Raw genomic sequence first — 19,349 nt, 5'->3', positions numbered from 1 at the left:
TTGAGTCCAGACTTGGGCTACTTAATTCAGAGAGCTGATCTATCTTCTGGGCAAGGGAAAGAGGGAGGAGAAGCTGTCCTACGGCTTGCTTCTACTGTTCAGAACATTGTAAACCATAGACTAGTTATTGTGTACAATGATAATGGTCATTTCTTCAGCTCAGATGTAATTCAAAGAGAAGTTTTGATATTTAGATGGGGAAGCTAGCACGCTTGGTGGGTTGTGCTGCTGTCTCCTTTGGAGAACATGCTTTTGTACCCATTGATGGCTGAATCCTGTTGATGGTCCTTGGGTTTTTGTGTTTGTTCATTTGTTTGTTTTTCATTCACATCATCCCTTTTATTTCATCACCACCAGTTGATTTTATTACAGTCTCTGTGTTCTGTCTCTTCATCTGTCCCACATACCTCTCCTGGATTAATCTTTATTCAGCATCTTTATACATCAAATCATATCTTTGTTTCATGCTCATGATTTTAGAACTTGCTTTAATCACTTCTAGTATCATTCATTTACTCATTCTCTTCTTTGAATAATCTTTTTCCTGCTTTACCTGTCCTAAGAGAATAATTGACTTTCTTCAGACTTTTCAGCTCAATCCTCGGTAAGAAAGAACTTTTTTATATAGGTATATATAGAAGAACATATGCCTTCATGTGAATTTATAAATAACCCAAGTGAACTTTTAAGAAGCAATGCTTACCTTTACTGTGTATATATCCCCTTTATTTTGCTGTGTTTCATTTTTTGAAAGGCTGGTCATGAGCCACTTAATTGATTTTAGACTCACAAATAGATTATAGCCCAAAGTCTAAGTAGCACTGTTTCATTGTTCTTTCTTCAAAATTGTTGACCTTCAATTTTGAGCCTTTGAGGTTCTTTCCTCCCTCATTCTTTTGTAAACTTTTTTGTGCCATAGAGCCTTTGTACTGATTTTAATCTTTCTCTGGAATGCTCTTTCTCTAATCTTTCCCTGGAATGCTCTTCCTGGAACGCTCTAAAGCAACTATATGGCTAGTTCCCTTTTTATCATTTGGCTCCTAGCCCAAATGTCATTGACACTTCAGAGAGGCCTTCTGTGTTCACACAAACCACAGTTAGCCCTTTCTTCACTTGATAGCACATCACCCTCCTTTATTTTCTTTATGCCACTTGCTATATCTGAAATTAATTATTTGTGTTTTATTATCTGAATTCTTCATACACTGTCCACATCTTCCAATCTGAGTATGGGTTTCATGCGAAGACAGTGCTTGTGTATATTACTTACTGCTGTATCCCCAGCCCTCAAGTACTGTCTGGCACCTAGAGTAGGTGCCCAAATAGTTGGGTTAATGAGTAGCCCTTGGCTTACTTTTTCATGTTCTGGAAACCAAGTGTTGCTTTACTCCTGTACAACTGATAGAGTAAATAAGCATGATTCATGGGTAGCACGTAGTATTTAAGTTTTCCTGTACATCTTGTCTAATATATGTAATGATTAGTAGCATTAACCATTAGTCAAGTGTGAAGGAATTCTTAACCACTGCTCTGCCTGCGTTCAAGTGTTCTCTCATTTAATCCTCACGACTCTGGCGGAGTAGGTGGTATTATCCTAATTTGACAGATGAAGGGACGGAGTCTCACAAGTAGGTAACTTGCCTTGAGGCTGTGATTCCATCTTCCCCAGTGTCATTGCTCTTAACTAGAACTCTAGAGTAGACTCTAGACTCCATGCCCTGAGGGTGAGAATCTCCTGCCGCAGGAACGGACAGTAAGCGTTCTTCTCACCATGGCGTGCTTTGGGTTTAGAAAGGTATTTAGAGTAAAATTAACAAGGTATGTAAACATCGTAATTAACTTACAGAATGTCTGTTGTCATCAATTCAGAATCTTTTTTTTTTTTTTTTTGATAAGCATTTTCTTTCTTTCCGTATAGTGTGTGGAGAAGTTTCTGTTGGAGAGGAAGAAGGTGAAGGAGAAACTGGTTGGATTGAAGGCGCTGCAATCCTCTTGTCAGTAGTGTGTGTGGTATTAGTAACAGCTTTCAATGACTGGAGTAAGGAAAAACAGTTTAGAGGTTTGCAGAGCCGAATTGAACAAGAACAGAAGTTCACGGTCATCAGGGGTGGTCAGGTCATTCAGATACCTGTAGCTGACATTACTGTTGGAGATATTGCTCAGGTGAAATATGGTAAGTAAACAACGAGTGGCACCTCTTAGGCTAGAGGTAAAGTTCCTGTAATCCTGTTGGCAGTTTAGTATACCATTGCTTTTTGTTTTAGGCGATCTTCTTCCAGCTGATGGCATATTGATTCAAGGCAATGATCTTAAGATTGATGAAAGCTCATTGACTGGTGAATCTGATCATGTTAAGAAATCTTTAGATAAGGATCCCTTACTTCTATCAGGTATGAACTTCTTTCTTATCTTTGCACTTTTTCTCTTCCACGATTGTATCCCGTTGTCAGCAAACACAGTTTCTCTAAGAGCCTACAACTGAAGGATTCTGTATTTTATGTTAGCTTCTACCCTGTAATCCTTAGGGACTTTTTTTTTTTTTTTAAGTTGGCAGAGATACTAGAGATCTTTGAATCCAGAGCCCTATTTAACAAATGAGGATCCTAAGTTAAAAAAAAAAATCCAAATAAGAGTTTTTTGAGTCAGTGTTAGTGTCATGATAAAACTGAAATATAAGCCTAATGATTTCTACTTTTCTACTTCTGCCTTATGTTAATTCTTTTGGCCTGTTGATGTATAAAATTAAAGAATGATTATTTTTAAAGCAAATGAATGAATTCCCTTGGATGTACTACCAAAGACAGGTTTTTTGGGTTTTGTTGTTTTTTTTTTAATTCTTTTTTAAGAACTGATATAGTCCTTAAAATTTATCTAATCCGACTCCCTCATTTAACTGCTGAGGAATAAATCTGAGACCTAAATTATGTATCAAAGATTACATGAGTGATCAACGGTAGGCCTAGCAGCGGCACACATCTACTAGGGAGAAGTGAATTTTCACGTAGGTAAGACGTGCTGAGAACAAAGAGTAGGATTTGTACAGGTAAGGGCACTGTTTGAAATGGGGACTTGGCTGTCTACCTGGGAGGCTTTCCTAACAGTAACTGTGGTAGCTTGACCTGAGGTTAATTGGAAAAGAAAGGGAAGGGATGGTGGGAAAATTTGCATGCAGCCTTCTAAAATGTTGAATGAGAGGGAGCCCCACAATCTCACACTTGACTCCAAAAGCATGCCAGTTCTTTCACATTTGATTTCCAGGTTTTTACTCTTAATTTTCTAATGTTCTTTATAGAATTAACAAAATTGCCTCTAAGATCATTGTTTATATATGTTTGTTAGACTGAATTATACTGGAGCTTGGAGTGCACAGAATGCTGCCTGTTTGTCCTCTATTACCATTTTCAGGTGTTAATAGAATGCTAACATTTTACACGTCATAAGGAGATTTCTGCCGATTTAACTATGTAATAATTTGGCAGCTATAATCGTTCAGTTCTTCTCGGTGAACCTTAATATTTTAATTGATTGAACATGGTTTTTTACTGAAACCAAAGTCAAACTGGTGACAAGTCATTTAAGTCAAAGCCACAACTTCCGGGCATATACTTCAGTGTAACTATTACCTTTTTAAGATTTGCAAATATGTGCCTAAAACGCTGATTGCAAAACATCCCACCACTAAAAATCAGAGTAATTACATAAACACCATTATTAAAAGGTAGAGGTCCCAGTTATAATATAGACTTACTTCTTAAGAAAAATCTTGGGATCTGTATACCTTCAAAATTCTGCACTACCAAGAACATCCTGTTTTTCTTCTTTACATGGGTGTGCTTGTAATTCATTCCAAGCAGACATATCTTAGATATAGAAGTTTGGTATATTTAAGTACAACGTATACTTAACTTTATTTATTCCTTGCTGTAGTTTTGAGAAACTGTAATTGTTAACTGGATAACATCTATAGTCTTTCCAAGGACAGGGAAGCAATCTAATCAGACCTTAACCCCCACAGACTGTCTGGGCCATGGTATTTGGCGGACTGAGGCGGTATTCTCTTGCCTTTTTGCCATATATACTGCCGGACTTCTGTGTACATCTAGCTTATTTACAGAGTGCTTAGCTCTTCAGGTTGATGTCCTTTACCTGAACTTTGGTTCTTTTCTATTTTAACGGAGATTGCTAGTAAGTTTTGTGTAGACTCAGGTCCCGGACACACCAAGTGTACCACAAGAACTCTGCAAATTTTCCATGGCTAAGAAAAGACCGAAATAACTTTGCAGAGTCCCTTATCGTAATGTGGGTGGGAAAGTTTTTCTCCATTTATTTCCCTATTCCAAAAATGTACTAAAAAACATAAAATGCATTTATTTTTAAATGTATTCTCATGATGCCATTCCCTCACTGCTGTTCTTGGCTTTTTAAATTTAGATTTTTTTAAAAGCAGTTATTCAGTTAGCAGAGGGGATATGACCAGAACAAAAACTGTTTACTTTGCCTGAGCACATTAACCACCAGCATCTGATTACCTGTGGTAAGGAGGAATAGAATGTAAAAAAGTTGAAATTTGCCAAAAGCCAGAATCGTTAAAAGAAAGAAATTGCCTTTTACATGTAGAAGTTGCTCAATAAATACTGTTTCACTATCCTGAAATTCATTTCTTGTTTGCTTTGCCTGTTCACTGACAGAGAAGCTAATAATCAGTGAAATACTCAGAATATAGAATTTTAAAAGCAAGAAAATCAGGGGCACCTGGGTGGTTCAGTCCCTTAAGCATCCATCTCTTGATCTCTAAGTTCAGGCTCTGCGTTGGGTTCCATGCCGTGTGTGGAGCCTACTTAAAACAACAACAACAACAACAAAACAAAGAATAAAAGCAAGAAAATCGAAGGCCTAAAATACTCACATTGGATAAGTTGCTCAGTAATTAGAAGACAAATATAATTTTTTAACTACTGGAATAAGTACTTATGCCTTATGACATTATTTAGCAAATAACCTTTGTGCATTGACTTGGCAGATAAAATGGTGGTGTGGCAATAGAACCTGCCCATATGGTTGTAAACTAGGAGATCAAATAAATGTGATAACTGTAAAGAAGGCTTTATTGGGAATTTAGAAAAAAGAGTTGCTTTTGAAGCCCACTTAAAATTCACAACAATATTACACTAGAGAGATGCGAAGCCTTTTAATTAGGAAAGGTGCAGAGGTAGCTGTACAAGTTGGAGAATGGTCAGCAGACTTACCGGCATTGTAGTAGAAGAATATGCAATTTGTCCCTTGACCAAGCTGGATTGAATCTTTGTCTTGCCACTTAATTGTTGTATAACCTTGGGCAAATGTTTAGAAAATAAGAAAAAATAATGCCTGCCAACTTTCAAGATGGTCGTAAGGGATAGTCAGAATACAATCGACGTCCCCATTTCTGTTCCATAGCTTTCCGTCATGGCATTGTATGTTAGAGTAATGGATGAAAGGTTTGAAGGGTTGATTGATCTCAAGGTGAAGACTTTGGATTTAATCCATTAGTTAGCATAGAATCAGAGGTCTTTGAGCCATGAGACATTAGTGAAAAAATTCACGTTTTAGATTAAAACTGACATCAGGACAAATTGGAAAGACAGACTAGCTAGGAGGCTGTTGCAGTAATGTAGGCTGGCTGGGTTGAAAGCTGGTTTAGGAAGAGATACGGGTTTGGGTGCGGTAAATAGGGCAGTTTGTTGCTGTGGAGTCCTTTTGGTTATAAGCACATTTCTTTTTAAGCAGTGTGTTTCTCAGAAGTGTCAATAATGATCATTGTAATAATTTTACAATTAAAATTAATGTGTATTCCTTGAATGCCCACAGATCCCAAGCAGTATGCAGAGGCACTTTACATGTGTGCCTTTATTTGAGTCTCATTGTTTTTATTAAGGGTAGGTACTCTTATCCTCATTTTATGGGTGAGGAGTTGAGATGTGATAAGCTCACCAATCTCTCATGATACATGAGTGGTGGAGTGCACTTTGAATTCAGATGAAATGGATTACAGAGTGAAACCCTTAAGCCCAAGAATTTAGGTTATTTAATGTCTTATTGAAGTTATCTTACTGAGTACTATATATGAAAGACAGTAGGACTAAAGTTTGAAACGTGAAGGTAGGAGGGAAAAACCTAACAATTTTAAAAAAGTAAATTTTCTGTTGCTGTAGGTACTCATGTAATGGAAGGCTCTGGAAGAATGGTCGTTACTGCTGTAGGTGTTAATTCTCAAACTGGAATTATCTTTACCTTACTTGGAGCTGGAGGTGAAGAGGAAGAAAAGAAAGATGAAAAGAAAAAGGAAAAGAAAAGTAAGATCAGCAATTTTCTGTGAGAATTGGTATTTGGAAATAGAGCAACTGGTTATAAGAACGGGCACAGAAAAAAATATACTTATTTTATGAGGTTCTGATATGAAATGTTCTATAAAAAGTTACTTATTGTAGTCCTTTCAAATGGTAGAATTAGTGGAGTCTCTTCCATTTCCCAATTTTTCTTGTAGACGTCACAGTCCATCAAGGGCTTTTAGCAAATGCATCAGTCCCTTTTACCGTGGCCAGACAAATTCAGCATCTCCTCGAACACTTTCATTGGCCTTTATTGTTTTTCTTTAGTCTTAGTGTCTTTCCATTATCTGAGGAGCAAAGTGAATTAAACTCTCACTTCCAATTTGCTTATCTCTTCTGCTTCTTCAGTGATAATTTTGTCAACCATATCACATTTTGGTCTCCTTGAGCTTTTCATCTATTTCAAGTTTTCTACTGTTCACATTTTCCCCATCTATACTTAAGTCGGTGGTTTCTGGACTTAAGACAAAGACTTCCCGTTGACACTTACTCTCTTTATTACATTTAGCCCAAAGTATTAGATATCAAGATTTTAGAAATTTGATCTCAACCCATTGTATCTGCTATCCCTGCAAGTGATCTGTCCTCAGCAAAAATTGATAACCATAGTTTAACCACAAACATCTTACCAGAAACGGTCATGGGTAGGGAGACAGCTCAGAATTACACAGCTGGAGGCATGTTACTTTTCTTAAAAAGCCCTCCCCATCCTGCTCTAAGTATCTGCTGTACCACCCTTTTCTCCCACTCAGGTTTGTGCCTACACAATTCTTTTTCTTTAGGGTGACAGCAGTTTACTGTGGTTTAGCCACTTGGATTTACTTAATTTTACTTAGGATAGTAAGTCCATATTTCTCTCTTACACTAAGTATTTTGAGATCTTCTAAAATAAAAACCTTGCTAAAATCTTGGTTTGCTTTAACTAAAACCACAATTTTAATATTTGGATGTTTTATTTTTTTGCTTTCATCTTCAGCTGCAAAATTTTTAGTGCAAACAAAAACATACTTGAAAACTGACTGCAAGTGAAGGTTAGCAAGACCCCCCATTCTAAGTTCTCTTGTCTCAGTCCTTCCATAGCCCTCCGGGGGCCTCTTTAGGTTTCTTAAGGTGGAGTGCAAGGCAGTTTGAAAACCAGTGATAATGATACCACTTACTCAATACTCTGTGTGTTATCTCCTTAATCCTTAAAACCCTAGGACGTAGAGATGAGAAACCTGCTGAGATGCTGGGCATGCTCCAGGTCAGAGATCTTGTAAGTGGCGGATCAGACCTGCTTGTCTGGCTCTTAACCAGACACTGTGCTGCATCCTAATTTATAGGAGTCAAAGGTCAATGGACCCTATTTAAAAAGGAAGGGGAGTTTGCATCATGACTTGATTCTTGTTGACCCCACTGTGTCTTTTCTAACAAGCACTATTTTTTCTAAGATCTTATATCTCTTTTTTGATTAAACCAGTCAAAAATATTCTCAGGAATGAACATATAACTCATTGTCTATCATTTTTGATTCTTGGGGTTGTGTTTTTTTGTTGTTGTTGTTTTTTTCCTTCATGAAGTAGGGCATTTTTCCATCTGTGGACGTCAGCCCTTCTCTCATTCTCTTGACTGCTTTGGCTATTACCCAAAAGCAGTTGGGGGTAATCTTTCTCCTTTCCTTCCTAGTCTAGAATGTGGCTGTCTGGTTCCTCTGAACTCAGAGCCTGTTGAAAGTAGCTAGATACTATCTCCTCATCTATCATGAACAGCTGTTCCCTCTTGATTCTCTTCCATGTTTCCCAGTTTGAAGATAGCTCTTCTAGATAGAGAAGGTAGGAGAAAAATTGGCTGAATGGGCTCTGCCTCCTTTCTCATTTTCAGTATTCCACTGCCTGCTCCAAACAATAGATGTATTCCCTCCTTGATTATTTTATTGCTTTAGACTGTTCCCATGCTTGTTTTCTCCAGATTGAAACTAATTTGCTGAATTGTCTTAACTGGTACTCCTACCGGCCCATTCTTTTTATTCATATTCTAATTTTCCTTACTTGCCTCTCCTGTCTTTTCTGTGTGGGTTTTGCGCCCCTTCCCAACACAGCTCTCCCCTTCCCAGCACAGCTCTCCTGTATGCCTGTTATCTTCATGACATGTCTCCCTTCCTCCCTACCCCTGCCCTTTTCTCCTTAGAATTACATTTGTATTTATTTTGAGATCTTCTGGTACCATATTTGGGTTCATTGCAGCATATAAAAGAGTAAAGTCTTATGTAGAAATAGCAAAGGTATAGACGCCCCAAATTATTTAGGAGTATTTTCCTTAGTGAAGACCTAGGAGGTGATCGACCCAGCAGGTCATTGCAAGCCAAACGCTTTCTATCTGTACAAGCACATACCATTGTGTAACAATTCTGTTATAGAAATGTGAACTACCTCTGCATAATTCATCATGGCTGTCTTTATTTCCTTTGGAAAGCTTTAATTCCCATTTTGTTCCTACAGATAAGAAACAAGATGGAGCTATTGAGAATCGCAACAAAGGTAAGTTCACAAGGATAAGAGTACAGTAAGCTTGTTTTCATTATATACAAAAGTATATCTACTATATACTGTATTCATCCAAAAGTAGGATACATGTGGCGGGGTAAATCAACAGTTTATGTTAATGTGGGTTGACTTCTCTTCCTGCCAGTGCCTTAGTCATTTTGCCTTTACAGTGGCAATAAGATTTTAACTGTGATTTGTGGTAGTAAGCTAAGAAAAATCCAGATGTAGATAGCTTTCAACTTAAGCACTTCAACTTTTTTAACATTCATTATTATAATATTGCTAGGAAAAATGTGTAAGAAATAGAATATACAACTGAAATGGTTTCTTGCACTTAGGTCTGCAAACATGTACATTTTTCTATATGGTTTACACATAATGTTCTACAATCTGGGAGGGATTTATAGCATTTGGAAATGAACCTTATCAAACACAACACGAGGGGAGAGAAATGATTTTGGTATTTAGTTCTTACTTTAAGGATCCCACGTTTCTTCTTTTCCCTCATCCTTATTACCTGGCACAACATTCTCAAATCTGGTACAGAGATTCACAACCTAGTATCACTGTTGTCTTATTTTCTTTGGCTAGACATAGATACCCATGCACACACAAAGCCGAATATTTAAATCTTTTCTAGTTTCTATAAGAAACTAATACGTTTCAAAAATCATTTCAAAATATTAATAGTTTTGTGTGTGTTAAAAAATGTAGTGAGGTTTTATTTGCTCTTCTATGTAGCGAAAGCCCAAGACGGTGCAGCCATGGAAATGCAACCTTTGAAGAGCGAAGAAGGTGGAGATGGTGATGAAAAAGACAAAAAGAAAGCAAATTTGCCAAAAAAGGAAAAATCTGTCTTACAAGGGAAACTTACAAAGTTGGCTGTTCAGATTGGCAAAGCAGGTATGATATACAGAAGAAAATAAGGTGTTTTGCTTTTAAAATATGCTGACTTTCTGCTTGAAAATGGCCTTTAGACCCACTTAAGTCTGCAACTTGTTGCTTTGTGAGTGGAAGGGGGTTTAAAAATATTTTCAGTTTTATCCACAGACTACCAGGTCTTTGAGTTTTGAAGATCCTTGTGATGTCATTGCAGCTGAGGGGCTCTTACCCCATTATACATGGAAGGAGCTAGCAGTAAGGGGTGAGGTTAGGGTTAGTGCCAAAGACTGCCCATACTCTCATGTCTGAATTTCTCAGGATTTCTGGGAGTAGTAGAGAAAGTGCTAGTAGTGCCATTGGTTACTCGAAGCAGATTACCCAACTATATTTTGTTTTATTTTTTTCAAAGGAGTGATTGATTGAAGAGAGAGAGAATCAGGGAGAGAGTGCTTGTGAGGGAGGAGAGGGGCAGAGGGAGGGAATCCTCAGTCCTCCCTGCGGAACACAGAGCCTGAGGCAGGGCTCATCTCAGGACCCTGAGATTATAACTTAAGCAGAAATCAAGAGCTGGACACTTAATCGACTAAGCCACCCAGGTGCCCCCCAGCTTTATTTTAATAAAAAGAAATTTCACCACAGATTTTGCTCATCTTTTTATTGACTATGAAGAAAACGAGAGACATGTTTTTCTGAAAATTACACTTTACTTAAATTGAATGGATTAGCTAAAGTACCATCCTGGTGAGGCCAAAGTTACTAAATTGCTATCCTCACTAGAAATACCTGTTAATACAACCACTTTGAGGTGGAGAAAAGAAGCAGAAGCAGAGCTCCTAGCTAAAAACATAGCATGCCCTCTAGCAATATCATGTATGTGAAAGAACATGCGGATAAATCAGCATATACTATTAAAATCACTTAGATTGGGGTACCTGGGTGGCTCGGTCAGTTAAGCATCTGCCTTCGGCTCAGGTCATGATCCCAGGGTCCTGGGATCGAGCCCCATATGGGCTCCCTGCTCAGCGGGGAGCCTGCTTCTCCCTCTCTAGCGCCCCTGTGCTTGTGTTCCCTCTCTCGCTGTCTCTCGGTCATAAATAAAATCTTTAAAAAAAAAAAAAATCACTTAAATTACATAATTCTACTTGGGAGTATGTTGGGAAAAGTGAGGTTTTTGCTCCCGTTCTGAATAAGTTTATCCAGCAGCAAATACCTGCTTTCTGTAATGTGTAGCTAAAGGGTGAATACTACCTCAGTTTTGGGGAAGGGGTAGATTTAAGGTAGTTGGAGTATTAGGTGCAGATATGTGGACTGGTCTTATTTTTCAGTACTCATCTGTAAAAGGCTGAGTCATCAGCAAAATAGGTAAATGGTTTGTAGAACGTGAAGAACTGAGGATAGATAACAATTGAAAGAATTAATTTTTTAATAAAAAACATAGGGTTGAATATTTAATTCCAAGTCTCCCCATCAATCAGATTTCTACCAGCTTCATATTCAGCAGTAAGCAGTTGCCAGCATATGAAGTACCCATTTATTCTAAGCTTTTGGTATTTCTTTGTCATTACCTGTTATTTTGTCTTAGCTTTAGTAGAAGGCCGAAGATACAAGTAAGTCTAGGAAAGAATCATAAACACTTTTCTGCCAGTTCTCCTGGGGACAGGGCTATACTTGGAAGGAGAAATTAAATCTGACAATGCCAAATGATGAGTTAGTTGCAAAAAAAAAAAAAAAAAAAGAGGTAACAATTTCTCAGAGACATTAAAGTAAGTATTTTCAAACCAGTGGTAATTTCTTCCAGTGGCTAATATGTAATTGACAACAGGGAGTGTCTGGACTATTGAAATAATGACATTTTTTTTCTTTTTCTTTCTTTCTTTTTTTCTTTTTTTTTTTTTTTTTTAAATATACGGAAAGGTTTGTTGATGTCTGCCATCACGGTTATCATTCTAGTATTATATTTTGTCATTGATACCTTCTGGGTTCAGAAGAGACCATGGCTTGCAGAGTGCACACCAATTTACATACAGTATTTTGTAAAGTTCTTCATTATTGGAGTCACGGTTCTGGTGGTTGCCGTTCCAGAGGGTCTCCCCCTGGCCGTCACGATCTCCCTGGCTTATTCTGTCAAGGTAAGCAGAAAACGGTGAAGTCGATTTACTAAGTTTAAGGCTTTAGTTGGTGGAGAAAATTGACACCTGTGGTGCCTCTTTTCTTTCTGATTCTGAAAGTAAGAGTCTTCCAGAAATGCATCGTCTCCTTTAGAAATGCTGTCACAGGTCCTGCCCCTGCCCAGAGTTGAAGGTCTCAAACACTTCGGAACGTATATGTTTCCTCGTAGGCAGCCTTGACCCAAACTGAGCACAACCCTGCTAGGCAGTGTCTAGCTTCAGTTTCACTGTATGGCAGCTTTGTGGCAAGTCATATCACCTCCCTTTTCCCCGTCTGTAAAATTAAAGGAAGAATGCATCGCACTGACTTGGAGGAACACAGCATAGACGCGTCTCTTAAGCCCAGCCTTCTCGGGCCTTCTTGTTTCTGCTCATCTAACCTCATCACAGCAAAGCCACACTTCCGCACAGTAGGCGGACCCCGGTTCCTGGAGTAGGATTCAGCTCTATCATTTCCCTGTGTAAAATGCCAGTGACTTCTCGTCACACTTACAAAAAAACCCAAGCTCCCTCTGGCCCGCAGGGCCCAGCCAGTGTGGCCCTGTGGACCTCTCGGTGCTTCTCTGGTCCAGCCTCACCAGCCCCCTGACATTTGTCACATAGTCCAGGGCCCACTCGCTCTGTCCTGTGAATCAACAGCTCTTCCTGTACTCAGTCTCTTCTGGCGTCAGTTCCCAGTTGCCGAGTAGAATGCTGAAAATGAGCTTTGATGCCTTTGCTCACTACGGTTTACTTAAAGTTGTAATCTGGTTGAAAATTACTAATTTATTTTAATTTTATATCTTATATGGAAAAGGTGAATTGGATTTTCAAAGAGGTTTAGCTTTTGGGGCAATTTGGATCTTTCAAAATGGCTTTGCAGGTAAAATCATACTTAACGGGCAGAATGCTGCTCTTGTCGATTTTCTGGTGTTAAATTAGCAGTTCTTAAGTAGGATTCCTGATGGTGCTGAGTCACGGTTTCCGCTGGCGCCCTCTGATGCTGCAAATTCCAGCGTCTTACACAGTTAACCTGTCAGGATAAGAATATTTTTTGCTTATTGTTTGTTTTCTTTTCAGGCATTTAACATTTTCATTTCAAATGGCAGATGTTTCAATATGATGAAATACAGTGTAATACCTATTTGTCTTTTTTTTTTTTTAATGTTTTGAAATAATTAGAAGTAATTGGGAGAAACAGTTATTTTATCAATACTGTCCCTTCATCTTGAGTAGTCCTCAGTGACATTAATTTTTCAGTGGATCAAAAAGATATAGGCAGAATTAACTTACATTCATAGGAAATGAATAAGAGCATTTTAGCTGCTGTTCTTTAATCTCTTTATTAAAAGTATTTAGTCCAAATGTTACCACTTAACGTTGTTCATCTTCTTGGAGGTGTGTAGTCTTTCTGGATCCTTTATTAGTACTTTGTGAAATTGAGCACTTTTTTTTTCACTGTAGAACTTCATTCTTTTAATCTTCAATATTCATGCAAATCACAAGTAATCTGAGAGGTACACCTCTTCCCCATATTTACGTCTTCAGAGGAACCAGTTTCTGCAGTATCTTATGTATAGTCACAGGCCATACTTGTGTATCTTGTGTAGTCACAGGCCACACTTTGTAAACTAGTTCTGGAGTTTTTTAACCCATTCTACATTTTTGAAAATGAATTATCAAGCATTTTAACTTAAATGCCTTTTGGGGCTGCTGTGAAAACTCTTCGGAGTTTTTTAGAGACTATCTTGTTCTTATAAATAAGAGGAAGAAATTATCCTAAGGATGAGAATGCCAGGTGTATCAGCATATGGAAAAGATAAAAATGACCCATTCTGGTTTTGATACATTATATCAGTCTATCAGAGTAAAAAAAATCAGATAACTGTATGCCTACCAGTTCTGTATTTTAACTGATAAAAGCTACTTTTTCCTTGGTGATTTGTCTTCCATCTTATAAGGAGAAAATTTAATCCTTAAAAGTCATATACTTTTACGATGCCGTAAGTACCTCTGTAAGTGAAATACAGATTGCCATTGCTTTTACATTAGGTGAAGATACTTCACAGAAGCTTTTGGAGGCGTATAGTCAACATAATTTGCGTATGAGTACAAGTAATCTGTATTCATGTACTAAATTATGTTATGCATTGGTTTAAAAAAAATGTAACCCCAGAAAGCTAATACGCTCTTCAGCTTATTCAAATAGGTTAAATATACTAAAATTCTTCCAGTATTAAATTTATAAAATTTATAAATTTATAAATGCTTTATACTGTATATCTGTATATAGCTGGGAGTTTTAATTCTTAATTTAAAGTACTTTACAATTTTATGTAATGAGGTGATTGGTTTTGTATGTAGATTAACTAGGTTGGGTTTTTATTTTTTTTTTTTTTGTCTCTATAGAAAATGATGAAAGATAATAACTTAGTAAGGCATCTGGATGCTTGTGAAACCATGGGAAATGCTACAGCTATTTGTTCAGATAAAACAGGAACATTGACAATGAACAGAATGACAGTTGTTCAAGCTTACATAAATGAAAAACACTATAAAAAGATTCCTGAACCAGAAGCTATTCCACCAAATATTTTGTCCTATCTTGTAACAGGAATTTCTGTGAATTGTGCTTATACATCAAAAATATTGGTAAGGTTTCTTTAATAATTAATTTGTATATGAAAATTAATTTTTATATAATAATAGATTATGTGTAGCTCTTGAGACCTACCCTTATTATATATAAATTGGAGAACTGAATGTGTTTTTTGAAGTTACATAAGTTAGATAATGTATGTAAGTTTCTGTAATACAATTTGTGTCACAAGTAAGACTTGTTGATCAACTTACACCTTGTTTACTTGCATTTTCCTCCTCCTGTATTTTGAATTTTCTGTGTTCAGAAACTCTCAAGCCTTATAATAAGTTCTTAATTTTAAATACTTACTAAATTTATTTTGTGAAAGACCAGGCTATCTTACTGTAAAAAGTCAACTCTCAATTTTCTAGAGAAAATTTTGAAGCCAGATTTCAACTTAAATGAATATGTTCTTATATATGCTTGCTGTATGCTCTGTTTGGTTTCTCAGTACATCCTGCCAATGCCATCATCCTTAGACTTTTTGAAATTAATTCAATAAAGTAATTCTAGACTTTGTGCTGCCTTAGAATAAAATATTTTTAACTTTGCAAGTTAAAAGTCTTATTTGCAATATAAAGTATGGAATTGCTTGAGTTGATACGTGTTCTAGTGATTCATGGGTGAAGACCATGAACCGAATTAATACTACAAATTGTCTAGTGAAAATGTGCATGAATTGGATTATTAGACTGAAAAGTTATGAGATCCTGGTTCTAGATCTAGCTTTGCCTTTTACTAGCTGAAAGTCTGAGCTTTACTTTCATCAATTGTTAAGTAAAGATGATCACATCTGGCCTTATTACTATAGTGATAGTTATATATAAGGTGGTATTTGTGAAGATACTATGAAGGAAATAAAGCTTTTGTATATGTTTAAGGCAACAGTGCTTTATTTTAATGCATATACTTTTAAGTTTAAAAACTTGTATAGATTTAATTTTGAACTATATAACATAAATGTTTAATGAAAACAGGAAGAGAAAAGGAAAGGAATTAAAATTTATTAAATCTCACTGTGTGTCAGGAGCCAACTTTAAACTTTACATGCCTTATCTCACTTAATTCTTGGGTCATAAGTGTACCTGTTTTCCAGATGCTGAAGCCAGGGACCACAGCAGTGGGGTAATTTGCCAAAAATTCACGTAGCTAGTAACTGGCAGGGCTGAGATTGGAATCCATGTCTTTCTTGCCCCAGAGATCCTTTCTACCGTACCTTTTTGTGTCCCTCTTTGAAATGCTGATATTACTAGAAGTTTCCTATGTAGTTTTGTTTTAGAATGTCACATTCTATTTTACATTATAAGTTAAACTGTCATAGAGAAACAAGATGATACTAGCTTCTAAACCTTTTTCTCTTATAGCCACCAGAGAAAGAGGGTGGATTACCTCGTCATGTTGGTAATAAAACTGAATGTGCCTTGTTGGGACTTCTTTTGGATTTAAAACGAGATTATCAGGATGTTAGAAATGAAATACCAGAAGAAGCACTGTACAAAGTCTACACCTTCAATTCTGTTAGGAAGTCCATGAGTACTGTCCTGAAAAATTCAGATGGAAGTTTTCGAATATTCAGCAAGGGTGCATCTGAGATAATTCTGAAAAAGTAAGAGTAAAATGCTTAGATGAATAAATTGCTCACTGTAGTTGCTTTATGGAATACCTACTATGTTGTTATTGTTGCTGTTTCCTTTTTTGTGAACATCAAGCATTTGATAGGACCTCAGAGCTTTTCAGCATATTTTAATGGTATCTAGGTATTCGCCCATGGTATTCTGCCTTTTTTGTACTTCCGTTTTTTTTATTTCATAGTATTTTGCTGGAGGGAAAATGTGCCCATTACATTAAGTCTGATAGACTTAATAAAATAAACCTCAATCTTTGCTTTTAGACGTGTTGATTCCATTGTTACAGAGGATCATGAAAAATAAAGGCCTCCTGGGAAGAAAAATTCAAGTCTAGATCTTCAGTACCACATTGTAGATAGTGAGCTCGAAAAATGTGATGAGTGAATTATAGATACATTTTTAGAATAGCAGAGCATTAACACTAGATCTTCAGAATTCTCCTTTTATATCAGAATGAGGTTTTTTATCTGTGCTGCTACATTGTGATACTTAAATATCTTCCTGTCATTTTAAATGATTGTCTTTCTGTTTTACTGTCCTTTTACAGACCAGTAGTTTCAATTTTGACATTACACACTTAAGTGAAATTTCTCTGATGTTTGTATGTTTTTAATAGGTGTTGAAATTAATTTGGTTTCCTTAATTCCAATAGAGAATTTAAAAACATAACGTAAGATCAGCCTTGGAGAATCAGAGCTCATCTGAACTTAGGCATTTAAAGTATTTTTACTTTTAATTTGCTTATATGTAGATTATAATCCAATGTTACCTTAATGGACACTTGACAGATTATATTCTAATAGGTTTACGAGACAGGTCTATAAATGAATCACTGAAACGCAGCACATGACAAATGGTTACAGAGTCTTAAGACGAGATTGTTGTCATATGAAAGATGTAGCACTTCAGCTAGGTTTTGGTATGAAGAACATCAAGGTGAAGGAAGCCACATCAAAGGAAAGGAGGCGGGAATACACAGCCCATATCGGGGAGGTAGCTGGTCGTATAGTTCATCTGGGTAGTAATGGGCCTTTGTGATACACAGACCACATAGAGCCTTCTTTTTATTGAACACTTGGTTATCTGAAGTCAGTGTGAAAGGTTAGAAATCTGTTTCATCCATGCATTGCTGAATGGCAGATAGATGATACAGGGAAGATTTTTGTACCAAAACCAGTCAAGCCTTTTGACCACCAGCTCTGAGACAGTGAAATGAAAGGACGCATGTGAAACACCTAGCTTGGGGTCCAATAGCTAGTAGTCCCCCTGTAATATTTACATTTTGTTGTAGGGGTTCTTACATGTTAGGTTAAGCAGGAAAAATTAAGTGGGTCAGAGGATACAACTGGAGTGTTTTTTTTCATCAGGTGGTAGAAGGAGCAAATCTGTGATGGAAGATAATTCTTAAGTCAGGAAGGAATGTGGGTTGGGGGCAAGGAGAGGATGGACTGGAGACCGATAATAATTTAAAAAGCTATTACAGTAGCTCTAGCTTGAAGTAAGAGCCAGGAGAAGGCAGTAGCAGGGTGGGAACAGAAAGGAGAGGCAACATTGAGGAGACTGTTAAGAGGTCCAATATGTGGAACTTAGGAGCTGATACTGTGTAGGTGATGGGAAATGGAAGCGTGCAGGTGAGATTTTTAGATTTACGTGGAAATGACCGGGGCGGGTGTTGATACGGAGGAGGCAGCGTTTAGACTTGCACGTGGTAGGTCTAAGGTGTTGCTCCAGCATCCCTGTGGAGCTCCTCAGCAGTTGATGGAGAGCTTTGGAAAGCCATCAAGACAGAAGAAGTGGATTTGGCCATCACCACCTAGAAGCAGAAGGAGGTGGCATCACCAAGGGAGAGGGGCAGAGCAAGGAGTCATGAAAAATAAACTTTAAATAGGGAAGTACATCGTGTAACTTCTGTTCACTACATAATTAAAATTGTGTAGTTAGTGTCGCTGAAGATAAAACTATTTTGGCATTATGTCTCTCGTTTCAGTAGAATGCTTACTTTAACGTAAGTTATTATTTTCTTTCATGGCTAAAACAATATAGGTGATGAAATAACATCTCAGGTAAGGCGTTGATTGAATTTGATTTTTTACTTTAAAAGAAGAATATTTATGAATTTTGTGTTAATGCCTGATTCTGTACCAGGATGGACAGTTGTGTAATTTATTCTCCTCTGCCACTAGAGGTTCTTTGTGAAATTTTAAAAGCATTGCATTTCCAAAAGAGAAGGCTTAGAGAATGTCTAGAATAACTGATAAGGCAGAGAACTATAAAATGAGAACCATAAAAACTAGAACTGTTGTATAAAGGGAAGGGTAAAAAGCCAGTGTGATTTAAGTCTGTGGAAATGCAGCATACATAATTCTCTAAATTCCGAGTATCAGATCCCATGATTTCTAGCCCTTCCAGTTCACTTAAATGGCATTAACCATTATTTTTGTTAATTATTGATGTTTGGATTCAACATTTCCTTTTAGGTGTTTCAAAATCTTGAGTGCTAATGGTGAGGCAAAAGTGTTCAGACCAAGGGACCGTGACGATATTGTAAAAACAGTGATTGAACCGATGGCATCAGAAGGCTTGAGAACAATATGTCTTGCATTCAGAGATTTCCCAGCAGGAGAACCCGAACCAGAGTGGGATAATGAAAATGATATTGTCACCGGCCTCACGTGCATTGCTGTTGTGGGGATTGAAGACCCTGTGAGACCTGAGGTGGTGAAACGTTCTGTGTTCTGCATGTGCGCAATCTCTTAACCCTAGGGGATCCAGGCACTGACTGGGACCAGCTTTCTAGTAACATTCTTGGTGTTTGTGATTTTATTGTTTTTTCTTGGGTGAATCCAAAACAGGTAAAAAAAAAAAAAAAAAAACAGTGCTTGTGATGTATATGCTACTTACTGATGGTTTTTATTAGACTACTGCTCTTTGGGATTTTATGTATTGATAGCACCATAACCTAACACGGTGCCTTGAGCTGGGTAGGTTTTCCAGTTGATATTTATATTAAATAACAGATGTATTATTTGTTTTCACGGTCTCTAGACCAGCCCTGTTCAGTAGAACTTTCTTGTGATGATAGAAGCTTTCTATATGTTTTCTATATGTTCTCTACAGTAGCTCTTTGCAACATGTGACTACTAAGTTTTGGAAGCATGGCT

At 37.2% G+C, this 19,349-nt stretch overlaps 1 protein-coding gene across 7 annotated transcripts in view; it reads left to right on the top strand.

Annotated features, from left to right (window-relative positions):
- The window catches only part of ATP2B1 (ATPase plasma membrane Ca2+ transporting 1), a 122,989-nt gene that overhangs the window by 78,437 nt on the left and 25,203 nt on the right, over positions 1-19,349 (top strand). For all 7 annotated transcript variants that reach the window (XM_032874197.1, XM_032874195.1, XM_032874196.1 and 4 more), the window contains 9 exons: positions 1,919-2,173; positions 2,265-2,390; positions 6,192-6,332; positions 8,846-8,884; positions 9,632-9,793; positions 11,687-11,901; positions 14,329-14,571; positions 15,925-16,166; positions 18,666-18,903. In XM_032874197.1, the coding sequence (XP_032730088.1) occupies positions 1,919-2,173; positions 2,265-2,390; positions 6,192-6,332; positions 8,846-8,884; positions 9,632-9,793; positions 11,687-11,901; positions 14,329-14,571; positions 15,925-16,166; positions 18,666-18,903 (1,661 nt within the window). The remainder of the gene's footprint in view (positions 1-1,918; positions 2,174-2,264; positions 2,391-6,191; positions 6,333-8,845; positions 8,885-9,631; positions 9,794-11,686; positions 11,902-14,328; positions 14,572-15,924; positions 16,167-18,665; positions 18,904-19,349) is intronic.

The sequence above is a fragment of the Lontra canadensis genome, unplaced genomic scaffold, assembly GCF_010015895.1.
Source record: "Lontra canadensis isolate GAN:19392208 unplaced genomic scaffold, GSC_riverotter_1.0 scaffold52, whole genome shotgun sequence".
In the NCBI taxonomy this organism is placed as follows: Eukaryota; Metazoa; Chordata; class Mammalia; order Carnivora; family Mustelidae; genus Lontra; species Lontra canadensis.
The sequence above is the reverse complement of the archived record's forward strand: the minus strand, read 5'-3'. Positions and strand labels throughout refer to the sequence as shown.